Source organism: Pempheris klunzingeri, chromosome 17, assembly GCF_042242105.1.
Source record: "Pempheris klunzingeri isolate RE-2024b chromosome 17, fPemKlu1.hap1, whole genome shotgun sequence".
In the NCBI taxonomy this organism is placed as follows: domain Eukaryota; kingdom Metazoa; phylum Chordata; class Actinopteri; order Acropomatiformes; family Pempheridae; genus Pempheris; species Pempheris klunzingeri.
In genome coordinates, this window is record NC_092028.1 from 10,630,501 (window position 1) to 10,649,203 (window position 18,703).

Sequence of the window (18,703 nt, forward strand, 5' to 3'; positions counted from 1 at the left end):
ATGGGGCGAGCCTCTCCAGTGTCTATGTCATGGAATACCAGGTTTGTGTGATTGCAGTCCTTATCCTCCGCAGCAAAGACATCAACAAATGCCTCCAGCAGTTCCCTCAGTTGACGCTGTTGTCCCTCATCCAAGCCATGGCAACTCCTCTTTAGGAGATCGTCAACTGCCTGTTTGGTCTCTAGGGATGGCGCCTGGGTGGCTGCAGGCCAGAAAACCATTTAATGTTGAACACAACTACAGAACCATAGAGCCAGCTCATCAACCCAAAAGCCCACCAACTCAAGAGACCCCCCCAAAAAACACACTAACCCACATTACCCATAAGTCCTTGAGGCACGGCCCTGCCAACGCCACATTATTATTATTATCATTATTATTCTTTATTCACTTATTTACAGGTTTTTATTTTGTGGTAAGGGTATTTATATTGTATTTCAGATTTTTTTGTATTAATTTGTGATTTGTTAAGTATGTAAATTTGGTGACATGTTACCTTACAAATTAAAGACAATGATAAAAGTAATGCTATTCAATTTCTTTTGTAAGTGTATGTAAATTGCCGATGGAGGGGGGCGCCTTCTAAAATCTCGCCTCGGGCGCCACATTGGGTGGAGCCGGCTCTGTTTACTAGAGATGACTCTATATAGACTGTAATGCCACATGTCATACTGGGGGACTTTAGTCAATGTATGTTAAATGTCAGCGCAATCTGAACTCATCTTGGACTAATGACTCACGAAGAATTAGATCTATGCAGTCAGTGTGATGCCCTACATAGAGAGAACTAAAAACGTTCAGGGGTGAAAGGTGGTGATATACGTGACCGTCAAGCCGGTGAGGGCAAAAACGGAGGAGGGCGGAGACTCTCCACCCGCCACAGTGGAGGCTGATTTGCTCATTCCTTGGCTCGGCAAAGGGGCGAGGAGTCAGCATCAACTTCTGTCTCCGGGAGGGAAAAGCATCTGTTGAGGGCAGGACTGTGCTCTGTGGCACAAGGCGCGCACTCACTCTTCTCCGAGGGAGCATTTGCGCTTTGGAGAGCATCTGGATACTGCTCGACGTCACCTCTTCTTTTTTTTTTAAACCAGGATTTGGGCGACCACATCAGGCAGCCGTAAAGTCGAGAGAAAAAGTTGTTTGCAAAAGGCAGGGAGGAGTGATAAACGAGCCAAAGGAGCGGAGAGAGGAGAGGTGACCTGGCCGAAGCGACATGTTTGGCATGATCAAGAATTCGCTCTTCGGAAACACCGAGGAGACGGAATATAAATTGCTCAGCAGCGAGACGAAGGTAAGAGGTGGTGGGGGTGGGGTGGACGGGCAGCTGCCAGACAAACTTCATCACGGTGATGTCTTAAAATCTTCCGCATACTCTCTCCACTCCTATGCGCCTCTCTCCGTGGCTTTTTTGCGCGTGTGCAGCTATGATTACGCACAGCAATCCTGCTGTACTGTAAAGGCGCCAGATTTCCCCTCCTGTTTGCATGGATATTTTTATCCACCACTTCACTCTAACTAGGCTGTCTTATGGCAATTTTGTTTTAAACTGTCACAGGATTTGCAGGGTTTTTCCTGCAGTTATCACAACCCCTTTAACCTTCACTGACAGCCTGGCGGTTAATTGCTTTGTGACCTATAAGGATGCCCGCTGAGCCGCAGTGTGGGGCAGAGGGGTTAACCAGCCAGAGGTCCTCTGCCAATCAACAAGGCAGACTTGGATACAGATGGTGATGTTGTGGGTGAAACACACACGCACTCACACACAGCGCACTAAAGTCAGAAAGGCTTTAAGGATACCCCATTCATTATTGCGCGCAAAGCTGTGGGTCACCGTTTTTTTCCACCGTGACATTTTAGATGCACGTGTGTCTATGTGTGTGTGCGCGCGCGCATGCATGCATGTGAAACCAGAGGGGACAAGCTAACTGACCCTGCCCTGGAAGAGGACGCAGAACAGACGTGTTTGTGGTTAACCCATGAGCTCAGATATGGATTGAGTGTGCACACTGATACGCGGACCGTCGCTGATGAGGAGGACAGTGACATAGAAAACTGACGTCACAGAAGAGGAAGGGCATGCCCTTTCCGTGTCACCCCACCCTTTGTTGTGTTTATGCACGTGTATTTGGTTTGCCTACATGTAATGTATGCGCACTTTGGAGAGATTCCAGTAAACTCAGTGATTTGCGCTGTGAGGTGAAGCAGCGCCATCAGCCTTTTTTCCAGGTTCTTCTCTCGTGACCTTTTGACCCACAGTGCACTACTGTAAATGTGCATGCAGCCATGTAATGTCCAGGTTGGCACCGGGGTTTTGAAAAATGGCTTTGTGCGTTTCATCTTTGAATAGCAGCTAACTTTTGACAGGGAGACAAAGGCAGACAGACTGGGACAAAGAGGACTTCAGCCCAACCGAGCAGACAGGCAGGGAATCAAATGACCCAACCCGACACATTTACCCACACAGGCACAGGGAGGCAGATCTGCTCTGACACTGCATACTAAAATCTATTGTCTGAAGCTGCAATTTAGGAAAAAAACAAATGTTTAAGCCAGCGGTGTGCAGACAAATAGCTGCAGTTTAATGATTTCAGTGATTGGTCTGGAGAAGAATGCATTCTACTGCAGAGCTCTTTACGAAAAGGTTAACATATTATTGATACTATTGACCTGAGGCGCATCTCAAGGTTCTTCAAATCTCTGGACCGGACTGACTTTAAACAGCAGGTATTGAAATCAGAGCTCGTCACCTGATCTGTGGAGTACCCGCCTGACTCTGACACCTTACACTCTTAATTAAAACTGACACACAATCCAGGCAGTGCACTCACACGCTGCTGTGTGCACGCATACGCACATTCACGGCAGAGCAACAGCGACATATAGGTGGAGTCAGAAGTTTGCTAATAAGCGTAAAAGATTCTTTTAACAGAACATGACACGACAAGGCAATTTAACAGTCACGGTGTTGATAATACCTTTTGTGTGCTGAGTTCAGGCACAGAGTAATTATCACTGTACAAGCTGGCATAAGACAGCAGCTAAACACACACAGCCACAGACATATGACAGACAAATTAATTGCACGACTAAAGTGAAGTCAAGCTCTGCTTTCTTGGTATGTCACCCATACACAATGTTAATGGTGGTCCCACTGACAAGCCATGCAGAGGAGAAGCCTTGTAATTACAAAGCAGGAGCGTGGGTACCTGTCACAAGTTAGAACTTCATGATAACATAGCGTTATCTTGTAGGTGCTGAAGAATGAACATGGCTGCATTGCCCAGAGTACAGGACCAGTTTACAGGTTTTTCAGGTTTCTGTTACCACTTGGGTGGGTTTTGAATAAGATTAGGTCGATGGAGGCGGCTAGAAAGACAAATATAGCAACTGGAGGACATTTAAATACCACACGAATGGAAAATAGAGCAAATTCATAAACAAGATGAAGATAAAAAGCATTTGCAGGATATATTTTAGATCTGAGTTTTCCATAAAGGAAGAGAAAATGTGCTTAAGAAGCCCATGAAAGAATGAGAAGATGCAGGGGGAATGATGCCTCGAGCGTATTTCCACTGTTGTCTATTTTGCTGCTGGTATCGTGTTGGAAAAAAAAACCATCAGCATCTCCAGACTGAACTGTATGTTTTACAGCAGCCAGCAGTTGTTGTTTTTTTACACACTTATGTTAAACAATAAATGACGATAACATCATAAAATTCAATTACAGTACTTAAAAACACTATACATGCACACAGAGAGCGTTGCACTATAAAACACCACACTGAAATCACATTCTTGGAACGAGGAGTCTCTACAGTGACCAGATTCCTTCAAAACCTATTAAAGTTATTGCTCAGCAGCATAGTTGAGTGACTGTGCACCAGATTAACCCCCTTACTCATATTTAATGCAAAACTGTTGCATCATATTAACGCTGTGTGTCTGGGGGAGGGGGCGAGTTGTGTGTGTGTTTGCCTCTGCGCTGTTATGTAAGACCGTACATCTCTTGCCCATTATTCTCTGTAGGCTGACTGAACACTGCAGAGCAGAAGAAGAAATTAAATCAAATCAGTGTAAATAATGTTTCATGTGCATCTTAATATTTGGCCGCCCACATTGGTTCCACACACCCACGTATGGGCAGTCACACACACACACACGTATGGGCAGTCACACACACACACACACACACACACGTACACACACACACACACACACACACATACACACAACCCTCTATCAAGTGTAAATCGGGCCAGTTCAAGGCTTTCGTCCTCAGGAGTAGATTGTCAACATCAATGTGGGAGAGGTGAATCATATCTGAGCTCAACATCTCCCCTGCATCCATCCCCAGGAAGAGAACAACTGTTGTATTGTGTGTGGGCGTATGTGCACAGGAGCTCCGTCTGCATTTTTGCAGACGGAGCTGACGGAGGCCTGCAGACTCCTAAGCCGGCCCCTGATTTCCCTTCCCTCCCCAGGATGGAGTGAGCTTTGAGGTGCGGCGGTACGATGCTGCCAAATACGCTGTTGTCTCCTCTGAGGGACGAACTTTCGACCAAGTGACGGGGGAGTTGGTGAGGAAGCTGCTCATGTACATCGGCGGGAGCAATGAACCAGGTAAGCAGAAAATGAAACTTGCTGGTGGATGAGTGTGCTGAGATATCTTCACTAACATTATAGGACTTCATTTAGGGTTGTGACCTGCCTCTGCTTTCTCCACCACCAATGAATTTCATAGTTGTTTTTTTTTTTAAATAACATGCATAAGTTAAGTATGAGCCAAGAGCGCTGATTTCATAATCTGATGAAGGCCACAGAAGAGCTAAATATTGAAGGTAAATCATTGATATACAAAGATTTACATAATGCGTGGATGCTTATGCAGTCAATCCTCCAGTTTATAAAAGGATAAAAAAATCTCTAAATATATTTTTCAAAATTTCTGCATGTTTGGTATTAAGCTCTATGGTTTTAAATCATATTCGTAGTTTTGTTCCTTGTTTAACACATTTTTAAGTGCATCCGCATTTCAAATAAACAAACTATTGTTACAGCTTAAACTGGCTCCCTTAAATTGCTCAGCTTTACTGGAGGACACATTTGAATAATGCTCAGACACTAATGTCCTCTGAGGTCAGACAGATACGACCTCAGCCAATTAAAAGTGCAGAAAAATAGACCTCAGTGCAGAATGGACATTTAATTTGTCTGCTATTTATAGAGGTGCGATTCACATGGCCTGTTTTGCAGCGTCTGGACAAAAACCATCACTGTTGGCGTTTGCATAATTGTATTATGTACTCTACACAAAATCACACAAATCCTGACCTTTAGATTTGGTTCGTTTGCTTGAGGGAGGTTAGTGGAGCTTCTCTGCTGTCTCCTCTATATTCCTCCTTTAATAAACTGACTTTCTGTCTCACACTTCATCTTCTAAGGCGAGGCCATGGGTACGGCAGCTCCCCTCATCATCACAGTGTACCCGCGGAATGACGGCGTTCTGTCTCGCCGTTTGATGGTCGCCATCCGCATTCCCACCGCCTACCAGCAAAGCCCTCCGACTCCCACCGACAGTGCCATCAGGATTGAGGAGCGGCCCGGCATGACTGTCTATGCTCTGTAGGTGCCATTTAAAGTGTTCACTTTATTCTAAGTATTTATGTAGATATTCATACAAGACTTCTAGATATCTCCCATTTTCAAGAGATTTTGAGACTTAAGGTGTTAAAGGCTCTCTCACTGTACTAGTCATTATTTTGAAGCCAATTATATAACTTGTAGCACAGTTACCCCACCTCACCCAAATGCATTTTATTACTTAACATTACTTAATAGGTGCAGTCACCTGCAGGGCTATTGTGGTAAAACAGTACCTAAGGCAGTTTACTTGACCTCACTGAAGCACGAAATATCAGTGGGCTTGTGTGCCTTTTGGGTCCCTGTTCTATTCCAATGAGGCAGCACATCCAGAGAAAAGTCCACGAGTCAAGCCGATTAAACGAACACTCTAATCATCCAGTTTCTCCCCACATTTCTTTTTTTGTGCACAGTCAGTTTGGAGGCTTCGCAGGGGAGACCGAGTACCGAGCAGAGGCCTTGCGTTTGACCCGCACTCTGGGGGAGACGGCCCCCTTTCAACGCAAGCAGTACTTCTGCTGCAGCTACGACCCACCGCTCAAGCCTTACGGACGCCGCAATGAGGTGTGGTTTCTGCAGGAAGAGCCGTAGGAGCCGTACCGTCAGATCTGAGTCAAATCTCATGCTGAATTCTTTATTCAACCATAATTACCCCACTTCACTACCGACAATCCTGCAGCTCTAACAGTATTCGATTGGTAAGAGCAAAATGGTGACTTAACAGACCTTTGAACCCAAATGCACAGACAGAGATTACCCATGTTGCCTTTACCCATCTGATCTTCTGCTTGTCACACTTACAGTAGCTACACTGAAGTTAGATGTTCAAGCAATGGGACAACTTAGAATTCAGTGCAGTAGCATTTTCTCATTTCATTATTACATCATCAGTACCTGCTATCTAAGTAAATCAGTGAATAATCTAACATTTATCTGTATTTAAATACATCCGAATAGGTTTTTTTCATTCCTTTTAGAACTACATGTTGGTCATAAAAGGGCCGATATTGTCCCTGTAGAGCTTTCATCTCCCTGAAGAACACACAGTAGGGCTTTGTACATCTTTAATCTAGTTTACAATTTAGTGGTGGCCACAGAGAAATGTATAGAACTAACTTAAGACACATGGCGGTAAAAAGCACAATTCCTCTTCCTGATTACGGAACTGGAAAGAAACAGGAGTTGAGCCATAAAGTAGAACTAGTGTTTATGAATTCATGGGTAGACAGCTTTGAGTGGACATTAGCTAGTTAGGTATAAGTGTTGTTCTAGACTTTGTGGTTATGTGTTGATCCTTTTGAGTGTAGTGTGTTTTAGTGCATGACGATGCCATCTTTATTTATTCCGATTCCTAAAACTGTGTTAATGCGATACGCCTGTACAGTGTGATTTTCTGTGGTAAGTGTGAAAATAATGTTTGGGTGAGATAGTGTTTCATAACTTAATAAATATGTTATTCCATAAGAGTGTGGATAATTCTAATGGTCTTATTAATTTTGTGAAACGTTGTCAGACCAAACTGATATAGAAAGTGTTGGACTGCACAGTTTCTTGTTTTGATAAGCCAGTGGAAAGAAATTACACAAAACTGACACAGCCTGTGTGTGGGCTGAGTTAGTCCATGTAAAGCCTTTAATTTGGAAAATACGTTTGCAAAACAAAGCAAGCAATAAGCAGCAAGTCTAAGTAATAAAGGCTAGATTAAACAATATGGTAAATCGCATGCATTTATGTAGATTAGATAATGCTCATGTTTATAGGTTATATTTATGTTTAATCATCGCAAATTAAGGATTAAAACCAATGACTAAGAAAAAGCAGCATTAATTCAGTAAATGTCAATTAAATATGTAGGGGTTTTAAAATATGAGCATTAATTAGATGTGTTTGAAGTCAGTCATTGTTTAAAACATGAAGATGAGAGAAAAGACAAAAATATCAAAATGCAACATTCAATAAATGACTTATTTATTAGATTTTAATTGACAGACAAAATTCAGCAAGAGCAACAAGAACTGCAAAAGAGATATTAATGTACAGATATTTGATTAATTCAAGCAAACTAAAAATCAACCCCCCCCCCCCCAACAAACCTCTATCCACTACAACTGTGTGCAAATAGTTCCACCAACAGGGGTGAACTGATGCACGATGGTAGGGGATGCAATTACACGGCCTGTTGACGCCTCACCCCACTTTAAATCAGGAATAAATGGTTTGCATTCAGAAGTTTCAACAGCGGGCAAAACACTGATGGGCCCTTAATGTAAAGCTGTGGCCCTGTAACCCCACACTAGTGTAATTACACAAAGAGTGTAGAGCTCAGGTTTCAGCTTGGCTTTGCATACATGAATACAATAGAAGCTAGGTGTAGAGCACAGGGTCACTAAAGTAACCCCAGCCTGACACCTCTAACCTTGTTTATGTCAGGTTGAAATATTGCACACACATAGACTTGTTATGTAAGAAATCCCTCTGATCCCCCTTTTTTTTTCAAATAATGCACAGCTCCTTTTCATAACAAAAAAACCTCACTGACATATATTACATAATGATGGGGACTACTTGATTTGGGTCACACCATGAATGGAATTACTTAAACTGCGATGAAACCGATGTAGCACAAGATCACACTGGTCATATATGAAGGGAAACTTGAGCTCGTGGTTTTTGTAGTCATAGTATGAGAATCGGTAAGATATTGCATTACAAAACATTATTCAACCAAGTTCTGGTTTTGTAATGTGGACGACTACTCAACACAAAACTGTATAGGAAACACTCTGTACCTTCAATGACACTGCAAAAATACTTTAGCTTTTCTAATAGGAGTCGCTATTGTTAAGAAACTGCAATCAAGAAATTGCTACAAAATGTTTTGGTAATAAATCTGTCTTAAAAAATACATTCCTCATCATCCCATTTCGGCTCTCAACAAGGACAGTTTCGGTGCCCTTACCCAACGTGCTGGAGAATTAGACAGAATAACTGAGAATGTTAATAATGATGAGTTTCAGAAAAGCTAGTGTTACAAACTGTCAATCGTTTTAAATGAACTCAACTAAAAGGAAAAACAGTATTTTAAAGATGTGATTGCTTTATGAACTATTCCAGTATCCAAAATCTTATTAATTCGTTTGGCGAATTATCACTGACATCTTTGAGCCCTCTATTACTTGCTTTTTCTTTTCTGTATTCGACAACCAAGTAGGTATCCATCAACATCCTTGCCTTAGAGTATGTTTAAGATAAAGAGGAAGAGAGAGGAGTGTCACTGAAGTGATGAAACCTGAGCCTCAGTTGGTTTTCTTGTCAGGAGAGTTTGGATAAGGTGCATATGGTGGAGGCCGCTCCTGCGTGGGAACAAAGGAAACAAAATTGTGTACAAGCGCCATTGAAGAGGAGAACTCAGAACATGTCATGCTGACAACTTTAACAGAGGAGAAGACAAGCAAAGCAGCTTACCATGGGCATGTAGACATTGTGTGGATTGCTGGGATTGTAATATGCGCTGCCAGCTGCTTCCGCTGCCTTGGAGTTACCTGCGTATAAAATGAGATGTGACATAGACAGAGAGATAAAGACAGACAGTAATGACTGCTGAACATATTTAGGAACAGACGCTACAGCTCAACATTGTAAGGGGGCTGATGCGAGGAGCACAGTGTTAGTCATATGAAACACAACAACTGACAGCTCCAGGAATCCTCAAGAGTAAATCTACTGGCGCACCCTGAGGATGTACAGAGGCAAACGTCCTACTCGAGCTGAAATAGAGATAATGCCAAACTGACATTTCAGCACAGAACACTGAGCTCACTCCGTGTGCAGGGTGGGACTGCTTTCACCAAAATCCACAAGGTGCCAGAAAAAAAAGAGGGAGGGAGAGGGGAGATTGTTTATCCATTGTAACTTTGATGTGTAGTGGATGAGACATCAGCACCCCCTTTTTTTGGTGGCATGATTCGAAGTGATTCACTTTGAGGCAGACAGATCAGATCTGACGGGTGCAGTGACACAGACATACAGAGAGGAAAAATAAAAGAGAGAGAGGGAGAGGGAGAGGGAGAGAAATAGACCTGGAGGTGGTGGTGGTGGTGTTGCTGTCCAGTTCTGGGGCGGTGCAGCCCAATTTTGAGGTGGCCCAGGGTAGGGGGGAGGTGGGGCCATGTAGTCAAAACCAGATGGGTACATTCCTGGAACACAGAACACCAATAGATGAAAATAAAATCAAGGTCAAAGAAGGTCACGGTCTCTGTGGGCAATTATGAAAATATTAAAAGCACGAATACAAAAACAAATGTGTGCCCCCCATGCATATACATGCACATGCAAAGACCATATTATCTAAAAGCTAAAAACTAAGTCTGTACACATCTTAAAAAGGTACAAACTGTGAAGGAATGTGAAAGAAATCCACAGAAAAAAGCCAGTAAGTGGACCTTGAGTCAAGATTATTTCGGAAAATCCCATTTACAGTTTGACCAACCAATAAGCATAAATCTTGGGCCATGGGTACCTTCAGCATAACCTGACATACAAATGTACAAATGTCAAATTGCAAATGACTGAATTCTGTACCTGCGGTGGCAGTTGGGCAGGGGTAGCCCATGTTACCAGCAGCAGGAGGAGGGGCCTGGTAGAATCCATTCTGCTGAGGGGGCGGTGGGTAAGGGTAGCCTGGGGGGGCAGGTGGTTGTGGCCCGTAGCCATTCATCATTCCAGGTGAGGGATAGCCATAGGAAGCAGCACCGTTTTGGGCAGGAGCAGCACGAGAAGCTGAAGTACACCAAAAGAAAACTTTCTCAAAACATAAACTGGACTTTCCAAAGGTTATGGATGTGTTCACTGGCTCAGTATTTTCACAAGTGTCTATCTATGTCTATATAGTATGTACATGTCTATCTAAATCATTACTATATTGTTATAGTAAAAAGGGGTCACTCTTTAAGTCATTTTTGGGGGGGGCAGAGCTACAGTGCATGTTGCCTATACTTCCTAACTTTGTAGGTTGTAGGTAGATGTAGTGTTTTTACAATGTGGCACAATCACTCTGGTGAACGACTTAGATATTTTTATCACCCCCACATGAAGTAGTATTCAATAAATATTTAGTATTACATAACTTGGGACACAGCCATTTAGGAAACTAGGATACGAACCATTTGTGGCCAGTTTGAAGAGATGCTGTCCCACCTCTATGGCTCCTCCACTGGGGAATGACATCTTGAAATGGGCTTGGCCCTCCCAGCCACCTGATGAGAGAGAGTTGACTACATTTAGAACAAATAAAGAAAGCTACACTTGTGTTTTATTGTGAAAAAAAAAAAATCAACAGAGGTAAGACGACTAAGACAATGCAAAGGGGCTAATATTTCTATGACTGTGACCATTTATGACACAAATCCCTATCATCGACACAAAATCTAACAAATCAAATCATATCTTAGTGGTTAAGAGTGAAACCAAAAGGATACTTACCACCAGCCTCAGCCGACACTGTCCCTTTAATGTAGTTGGCTGCAAAGACTGGCTGCTCAATACTGCAGCCCTTCATAAGATAATATGGGAACATGGCTGAACCCAGACAATCCTTGGTATTAGTGGACACAAACAGCAACTAAGAAAGTGAATGAGGGAAGAGAAGAGAGATATTCAGGGGAAGAGTTACAACACAATGGAGGAGAACATGAACTTTGCAATTAAGACAGCAGCAGCAATACTATGTTATATATGTATGATATAGTTTATGTAATTTGGACTGCACCCTGTATGGTGTGAGGTAAACGGTGCCCTTCTTGGTCCCCCTCAGCAGGTCTGTCTTGCAGGTGACATCGCTGAATGACAGCTCCACATTTTTACATTCCCTTAAAACACTGAAATAAGAAAAAGAAGAGAAGAGAAACAGTTTAAAATGAAGCAACCAATGTGATACAGCCACTACAAAACATAGCTGGTGTAATCAAGGGATAGAATATAAATATGCATGTGAGAAACTGTTTATCATTTGTTTAATATTTGATAAGGACAGACACAGTATACGTAGAGCATTGCACAACAAGTATTCAGTGTAATGTATCACAGCATTTAGAGCTACTGCTAATTTCCAATGCCCACCCCTACAAATGTCATTAAAAATGGTTGAAACTACTGTATTTCACAACGTGCAGCTAACTCACTTTAAACATCACTACATTTGATGACATTTTTGTTTTAACAAGATGTTAAGATCCGAACGAAAGCTTGCTGCTACTTCCTGTTTTGGTAGTCGGCTAACATTTTAAGTTAGCCATCTTGCTTCAGTCAAATGTCAAGATACGGGGTGCCTATAAAGTCTAATGTGGTATTATTATACAACCCCAGTTTAAAACTGTAAACACGACATTTTAATTGTCCTGAGATGAGCTAACGCAAACGTAAACAATGGAGGAGCTGTGTTAGCTATGCTAATGGTAACCGGGCCGGCTAGCGGGAGGCTAGCTCCCGGATAGCATCGTGTTGACTACGCAACAGAAAGTTGAAGGTAAACAAGCTCTAAACGGAGACACGAGCGAGCTCGACAATACAATTAACCACAAGGACGAAATATAATCCACATACCTTTCTCCGTTGTTTATCAAAACGCCGCCGTTTTGAGAATGATTCCGATTTAAAGCCATGTTTGGGAGACGACTTCAGCGGTCCTGACGCCCGTGTTGAATGCTGACTGTCAGCCCGACGGGGTGCCCCAGAAACGTCACCGGCGTCACGTCACGACCCCGTCTGACAACTCGTGATTTAGTCAGTAAACATCATTAACATACAACCTCATCCTGTGTCCTGCAGAAACCTGCACATCTAGTGAAAAGATAGCTACAGGTTTGGTCCAGCACAACTTTTTACCCCTTAGTGTGAGTTCAGGGCTCTTTGTCCTCTGGCATCATGGTCAAAAGACAGAAATCCATCGTGTCCAAGGCAAAAACAATCAGTCTTCACTTAATTTAAATGTACTCAGCTGATGAGCAGCTCATTATAACTTGAAGGATTAATTGACTTTTTAATAGTTATGTATCAGGACAGCATACATGGACACACATTTGAAACCCCGACAGGATACAGCAGCGAATAAAGGTTTAAGATTGCTTATGTAATAATTAGATGGGTACAGACTTTGCCATAGGGGAAGGTGGTGGGGGGCTGAGGCTGGCAAGGCCTTTGAGTTACGCAATGATTTCATTTAATGGCTCCCTGGGGATACATCTGGCCATGCACGCTCTCAGCATGATATATATTATTTAAACATTGACCTTTTTCCTAATTACCAGCTCATTCTGTCGGCTTTAACCCGGCAGCTCTCGGGGCGAACAGGTGACAATAAAATACGTGGCATCATTGCAACTTTATCATCACATCAATGACAATAAGCACTTACTCAGGTTACACGTAGTGAGACTCTGCTAGTGTGGTGGAGATCTCTGCAAGCCTTACGCTCATTAACGCTAATTATCAGGGGTCACGTGACCCCCACCTTGCGTCAAAGGACCTGCAACTTGGGGGGGGCAGAGCCGAACTAGCCAAAATATCTAAACTATACGGAGATGATTTATCATTGTGCAAACCTCTGTTTGATTTTAGCCGCCGTGGCTCAGCGCTGCTGGTGTTTCTTACCCGCCCAGGTGAGAAACACACCTGAGAAGCTCGTCCTGCCGAGAGTCACCTGCTCTCCCCGATGGATCAGAGCTGTGTTCGGTCCGCAGGTCCAAAGTAATATTCACGTCAAAGGTCAGATCGCGTTCCTTGTCGCAGTGCCACAACCTCTGAGCGGGATGGCGAAAGTGGTGGTGGCACAAAAACGCTCACTCAATCCTGTAATTGTCAAATCGGCTCTCAATATTTGCATTGATCCATCAGAATAGTGTGTGTGTGCTTTGTTGTTTTCTTAGACATGACAGGAGCCGGAATCCCAGTGCTTCCATCTGAGGAGTCCTGTGGAGTGAGAGTGGACAGACAGAAAAACAAGGGCTTCTCCTTTCTCAGCAGATATGACAGCTGCTATGCACAGATTCAGGTAAAAAAAAAAAAAAGACTAAATAATGGTAATTTGGGTGGGAAGAGTGGCTGAACATTATGTTTCTGTTATTCAAAAACAGTCCTGTGAATGCTTAATATTTCCCCTTGAATAGGAAAAAAAAAAGATGCACGGTGTGTGCATGTACATGCACACCTGTCTGTAAGGTTTCTTCACAGCCATGTTGTGTTGACCTTTGATCCTCAGGGGAGCAAAGTGGTCATCCCTCTGCAGGTCCAGCTGGAAGGAGAGGATCGATTGTTTGGGGTAAATATCAGCTGTCCTCTGATAAAGAGATCCAGTGAGAGGACTCGACCTGTTCCAACAAGTGAGTGGAGACGGCTGATGAGCCTAAACAAGCTCACTGACACCGTTCTATCTCTTTACCTGAAGTCAGCCAAAACTTAAAGTGGCACCGTTTTCCTTTTGGAGCCTGGTTCAGAGTTCTGAATGGTTTCTTAGCACGCAGGTGATGCCATGGGGTTATATTATCTGTCATTTACAATAAAGGGTTTTGGCACAACACGGTTTACTCCATCTTCTCCAGTGTTACCAGGAAATTGTGGCATAGAAAGAGCTCTCAGAGTGGACTGTGGCCACCAAAGCATTTCTAGGAATGCCTGCTACAAACTGGGATGCTGCTACGATGCTTATGATTTCACCTGCTACTACAAACTCAATGGTAAGATTGACATTTGCCTTATCTGTCAAAGTGCTGCATACATGTAAGTGATTTTTGTGATGAAGTAAATTAGTTAATTGACCTCAGCTTCATTGTTTCAGTATAAACAAGCCTGCCTTTTCCTCCCTGCAGCCTGCTCTCTGGATGGACACCTTGTGTTCTCAGTAAAGGCTACAGACACAGACCCACCCAGTGAACCCAGCAGCCTCATAGTCAAGGATCATCCACATTGTTTCCCAGTGGTCACCACCCCAGACACGGCTGTTTTCAAGATAGGAGTCATGGAATGTGGTGCAAAGATGAATGTAATGCTACCTGGATGTAATGTATCTGCAGTTACTTAAACACAGCATTTTGGAAATGAATCTAAATGCATGTAACTTTATAGAGTCGTGATTGTCTCACTGAAGTGTTTTTGTTGAATGTGACCTGAATATCAGTAAATAGTTGATGTGTGTTTGCTGGAGTCTGACTCCTTCCTCCTCTTCCTGGCTTTTAGGTAGATGGAGATGAGATGATCTATGAGGTGGAAGTGGAGGAGCGGCATACTGAAAGTATAACCAAAAATTCACCATTTAGGTATTTTTTCTTCTTTTTTCATCCACTGTACTGTAAAGCTGAATAATCTGACAGTTTGTTTGACGAATGCAATAATATGCATCTGGCTTTAAGTCTCCAGGTCCAGTGTGAATACAAGTCATCAGATTTAAAGCGTGCAGTGAACTTCCAGTCTTGGTATGCAGTGACCAACCCACCACCTGTGGTTGCACTGGGAACCATCAAAGTGCAGATGAGAATAGCCCATGGTAATGAAGTGGGGCACAGTATGGAATCAAGAGTGGGGTTAAGTCACTTTTAAGTCACTGAATTTCTCATAATTTGTCCCCCTAGATGCATCTTTCACATCCTTCTTCCCTGAAGACCAGTTTCCACTGACCATGCCCTTGCGTTCAGCTGCATACGTGGAGATTTCTATCGGCCAGCCGCCCCCAGACCCCACACTTTCCCTGCGTGTGCGAGATTGCTTCGCCTACCCTGCGTCTCGACATTCCGTGTGGACGCTCCTCTATGATGGGTAAGTTGGAAGCGATCACAGTGGCAACCTGAGGTGAGATATTTGAAATTATGCACATAGGTTACTGAGCAGTTCTCCTCCTGGATAGATGCCCCAACCCTTTGGATAACATGAGAAGCTCTGTTCCCGTGGACGACCGGGGAAGGACCATGTCCCACTCCCAAGTCAGGAGGTTCGATGTCAAGACCTTTGCCTTCTTGGACCCGCATACAGGCGACCCGAGTGTGGAGGAAGTAAGGTCATCACATCTACACATTTCAGTAGTATAAATCAAGCGTCTCCGCAGACATGGCTGTGTGTAATCTCTCACTTAGATGTACTTCTACTGTTGGGTGGAAATCTGCACCAACGATGTCAACTGTGCACAGCGTTGCTCCATAATCTGTGAGTATGTTAGTGTTGCACCTTCACACTGTGTGCCGCGTTTATGTTGTGGTGGTAAACTTTTGCATCTCCTCCCACAGCATCTGAAGGTGAAAGGCAAAGAAGAGAGGCACCGTCTGAGTCCCACCAGGTCCAGCTGGTCTCTTTAGGGCCGCTGAGACAGAACAACACTCAACTGGATGACAATCCATGTGTGAAACAGAATGCCAGTAAGTCCTGTTCAGCACAAAACTGTAGTTATCGTGTGATGGAACAATGGCAATAAGTGAATGAAATGTTTTTCTGTTCGTCAGTGTTTCAGGTGACCGTGTATACTTTGTGCGGTGTTGGTGCTGCCCTGCTACTGATCCTGCTGTACGCTGTATGGTCAAGCCTCAGAAAGTGGAAGAAGCCAGAAGTGCAGCAAGCATGTGATGCACATGTTGATAGTGAACAATCTCAATAAAACAAGTCACAGTCTATGATGTGCAGTCAAATAAAAATGTTTGTACTTCTTGATCGTGAAATCCACAATTTAAGTCGTTCAGTATGGTTTTTTTTTTTTTTTTTTTTCTTTTCTCAAAATTGAGGCCAAAACATTGGTTCAAAATAGTACAAAAGCTAGTTTTTAAAATGACTCGAATTGTCATTTTGTGAACATTGAACTTGATCCTTAAGTCACCTTTCATCAGATACTTACCTCTACAGACATCAATGATTTCCCAAATGTCATTCATCTCTTGTGTGATGCTGGTATTTCAATAATCATGAAAATAAGTCCATCAGAATAATACTTTATTAACACAAAACTGCTCAGGTTTATAAATGTAGTTAAAAAGACACAAGCAGTGAAATAAGCGAAGGGATATCAGGATGGTTGGCTCAGTACGGTCTGAACTTTCTTTGTGCCCTCAGCAGAGCTATTCTCTGTTTATCCTCCTCGAACTTTTTCCTTAGTTCAGCAATATCTGGAAAAAGAGATGTATATATGTTAAGTTAACCATTTGTTTTACAAAGCTTGATTGATTCTGTATCCCTTTCAAACATCAAGGGCAAATTCTAGCCTGCAGATATAGAAAATAAACTTATTTCGCAACTTACGTTCTTTCTGTGTGTTTCTGTGCTGCCAGGTGTAGAAGTTCATGAGCTCCTTCCTCTTCTTCTTCTGAATCTCTTTCTGCAGAGTCCTCTTATTGGCTTTCTCACTGTGGGGGCGGGCCTTGGCGCCCTTTGGTCCTCTTGTGACTTTCACCCAGCCCTCTTCATCCTCTTGTTCCTGCTCGGCCTCCTTCCTCTGCCTCTCTGCTTCCTGTAACGAAAAAAAACAAAACAAAAGACAACCCAAGGTGATGTGACACGGATTACAGATAGGCGTGCGATGCTGGATGAAGAGATGCACAGTTCCCACCTCTTCTTTCCGCTTATCGTATCCTCCCATAAAGGAGTCGACCAATTGTTGCAGTTTGTCTGACCGAATAAAGGACTGTGTGTACTGCTGAATCCATTCTGGCACGAGAAGAAGCAAAATATAACACAAATAAATAAAAAAAGCAACACAAAAGAGCCATCAACTGAGATTAAATATTAAATCTTGCATTAATATAAAGGAATCCATCTCTGTGGCTTTACTCACTGTGTACTCCTGTCCTCACTGGACGCTGCTCTGTGCACACCACCAGAGGCACATCATGTGGGTGGGACTTAGCTGCTGCTACACTGGAGGAATTTTGGAACACGATGTAGCCCACTTTGAACCCCTGAGAGGGATGGACAGAGACACGAGAGGTTGAATAGTGACCTGAAACCTGATGTACATAACAAGTTTGCTCCTAGTGTCACAGCAGGGAGAGCTCACTCGTTTTTCAGCTGGTTTAAATAACTTGGACAGCATGGGGCCAGAGTCCTGAGAGGAGCCCGGGTGGTCTCTTATCTCCACGGACTGAACGGAGCCGAACTGCGAGAACAAATCTTTGACAACATCCTGGAAGACAAACAGGCAGGAAGTAATAATAAAAAACAAACAAACAACCACCTAGACCAGACAGGTAGTAACAGCTACACACACGGTACCTGTGAGCAGTATGGAGGGATGTTGAGCACAAACAAAGTCCGGTCCAGAGGTCTGTGTGAACTCTTCTCTGCTCGTACTTTGTGCTCTTTCACATACAGTTTGTGCTGCGCAACGCTGTCGGAACTAAACTGTAAGGGCAACACTGCGAAGAGAGACAGCAGAAAAACAATCTGACCTGAAGCCGACACATCACTCAGTAACTTACAGTCTCGGCAGTGACCAAGAGACGACGTGACGACCACGTAAATAGTTTCAAATGACCAAAAAGGGAGATGAAACAGTATGATAGCGAAAAGCTGAAATTAATCTTCATAGCTTTGTTAATTAATACCTGTAAATCCTCCGGGAATAACACAAGGCTGGCTACTGGCATGTTTCTTCTTGGACGACGCCATTTTGATGTGACCTTTCACACCGGAAGTACATTGATTAAACAATTACGGAATTTAAAAGTAATTTTTTCCCCCTAGTGAATAGAAACAGTCCAAATAACATTGAAATCCGAACGTTTACATATATAACGTTTATATATACATACACACACACACACACACACACACACACACACACACACACATATTTATATATATATATATACACACACACACACACACACACATATACATATATACATATATATATATATATATATATATATATATATATATATATAATGAATCATTTTATATATAATATAATCTTTTTAAGATGTATACATATATGTGTATATACATATATAGAGAGAGAATTACTAAAAAAAACATGCATTGTAATATTTGCATGTCATGGATGTTCACGTTTTTACCAGATATGTTTGAAGAGCCA

At 42.9% G+C, this 18,703-nt stretch overlaps 4 protein-coding genes across 4 annotated transcripts; 2 read left to right on the forward strand and 2 right to left on the reverse strand.

The window, feature by feature from the left end:
- Positions 1 to 1,213: 1,213 nt before the first annotated feature.
- Positions 1,214 to 6,231, forward strand: LOC139217381 (heme-binding protein 1-like). Its single transcript, XM_070848722.1, has 4 exons — positions 1,214 to 1,291; positions 4,482 to 4,620; positions 5,442 to 5,622; positions 6,054 to 6,231. The coding sequence occupies exons 1-4, from the start codon at positions 1,214 to 1,216 to the stop codon at positions 6,229 to 6,231; spliced, it is 576 nt and encodes a 191-aa protein (XP_070704823.1).
- Positions 6,232 to 7,591: 1,360 nt separating this feature from the next.
- wbp2nl (WBP2 N-terminal like) lies at positions 7,592 to 12,385 on the reverse strand. Its single transcript, XM_070848316.1, has 8 exons — positions 12,241 to 12,385; positions 11,408 to 11,516; positions 11,122 to 11,260; positions 10,803 to 10,895; positions 10,222 to 10,419; positions 9,720 to 9,836; positions 9,106 to 9,182; positions 7,592 to 8,993 (listed from the first exon to the last, which is right to left on the reverse strand). Exons 1-8 carry the CDS (start codon positions 12,297 to 12,299, stop codon positions 8,937 to 8,939), a joined length of 849 nt encoding a protein of 282 aa, XP_070704417.1. The 5' UTR covers positions 12,300 to 12,385; the 3' UTR covers positions 7,592 to 8,936.
- Positions 12,386 to 13,217: 832 nt separating this feature from the next.
- Positions 13,218 to 16,273, forward strand: LOC139216325 (zona pellucida sperm-binding protein 4-like). Its single transcript, XM_070847418.1, has 12 exons — positions 13,218 to 13,401; positions 13,563 to 13,687; positions 13,895 to 14,015; positions 14,235 to 14,369; positions 14,502 to 14,674; positions 14,869 to 14,948; positions 15,042 to 15,175; positions 15,261 to 15,444; positions 15,533 to 15,677; positions 15,759 to 15,828; positions 15,909 to 16,037; positions 16,122 to 16,273. The coding sequence occupies exons 1-12, from the start codon at positions 13,218 to 13,220 to the stop codon at positions 16,271 to 16,273; spliced, it is 1,632 nt and encodes a 543-aa protein (XP_070703519.1).
- Positions 16,274 to 16,585: 312 nt separating this feature from the next.
- On the reverse strand, positions 16,586 to 18,278 carry rrp7a (ribosomal RNA processing 7 homolog A). Its single transcript, XM_070848364.1, has 7 exons — positions 18,210 to 18,278; positions 17,878 to 18,020; positions 17,663 to 17,788; positions 17,441 to 17,564; positions 17,216 to 17,313; positions 16,909 to 17,116; positions 16,586 to 16,775 (listed from the first exon to the last, which is right to left on the reverse strand). Exons 1-7 carry the CDS (start codon positions 18,271 to 18,273, stop codon positions 16,690 to 16,692), a joined length of 849 nt encoding a protein of 282 aa, XP_070704465.1. The 5' UTR covers positions 18,274 to 18,278; the 3' UTR covers positions 16,586 to 16,689.
- Positions 18,279 to 18,703: the final 425 nt, after the last annotated feature.

Coding starts and splice junctions, on each gene's coding strand:
- LOC139217381 (XM_070848722.1), top strand. CDS start 1,214: ATGTTTGGCATGATCAAGAATTCGCTCTTCGGAAACACCGAGGAGACG. Junction 4,621..5,441: donor CGGCGGGAGCAATGAACCAG/GTAAGCAGAAAA, acceptor TCATCTTCTAAG/GCGAGGCCATGGGTACGGCA. Junction 5,623..6,053: donor GGCATGACTGTCTATGCTCT/GTAGGTGCCATT, acceptor TTTTGTGCACAG/TCAGTTTGGAGGCTTCGCAG.
- wbp2nl (XM_070848316.1), bottom strand. CDS start 12,299: ATGGCTTTAAATCGGAATCATTCTCAAAACGGCGGCGTTTTGATAAAC. Junction 10,896..11,121: donor AGTGTCGGCTGAGGCTGGTG/GTAAGTATCCTT, acceptor CTCTCTCATCAG/GTGGCTGGGAGGGCCAAGCC. Junction 10,420..10,802: donor CTTCAAACTGGCCACAAATG/GTTCGTATCCTA, acceptor GGTGTACTTCAG/CTTCTCGTGCTGCTCCTGCC.
- LOC139216325 (XM_070847418.1), top strand. CDS start 13,218: ATGATTTATCATTGTGCAAACCTCTGTTTGATTTTAGCCGCCGTGGCT. Junction 14,370..14,501: donor CTGCTACTACAAACTCAATG/GTAAGATTGACA, acceptor TCCTCCCTGCAG/CCTGCTCTCTGGATGGACAC. Junction 15,678..15,758: donor GCGACCCGAGTGTGGAGGAA/GTAAGGTCATCA, acceptor TCTCTCACTTAG/ATGTACTTCTACTGTTGGGT.
- rrp7a (XM_070848364.1), bottom strand. CDS start 18,273: ATGGCGTCGTCCAAGAAGAAACATGCCAGTAGCCAGCCTTGTGTTATT. Junction 17,565..17,662: donor TTAAACCAGCTGAAAAACGA/GTGAGCTCTCCC, acceptor CATCCCTCTCAG/GGGTTCAAAGTGGGCTACAT. Junction 17,314..17,440: donor AGTGAGGACAGGAGTACACA/GTGAGTAAAGCC, acceptor TTCTCGTGCCAG/AATGGATTCAGCAGTACACA.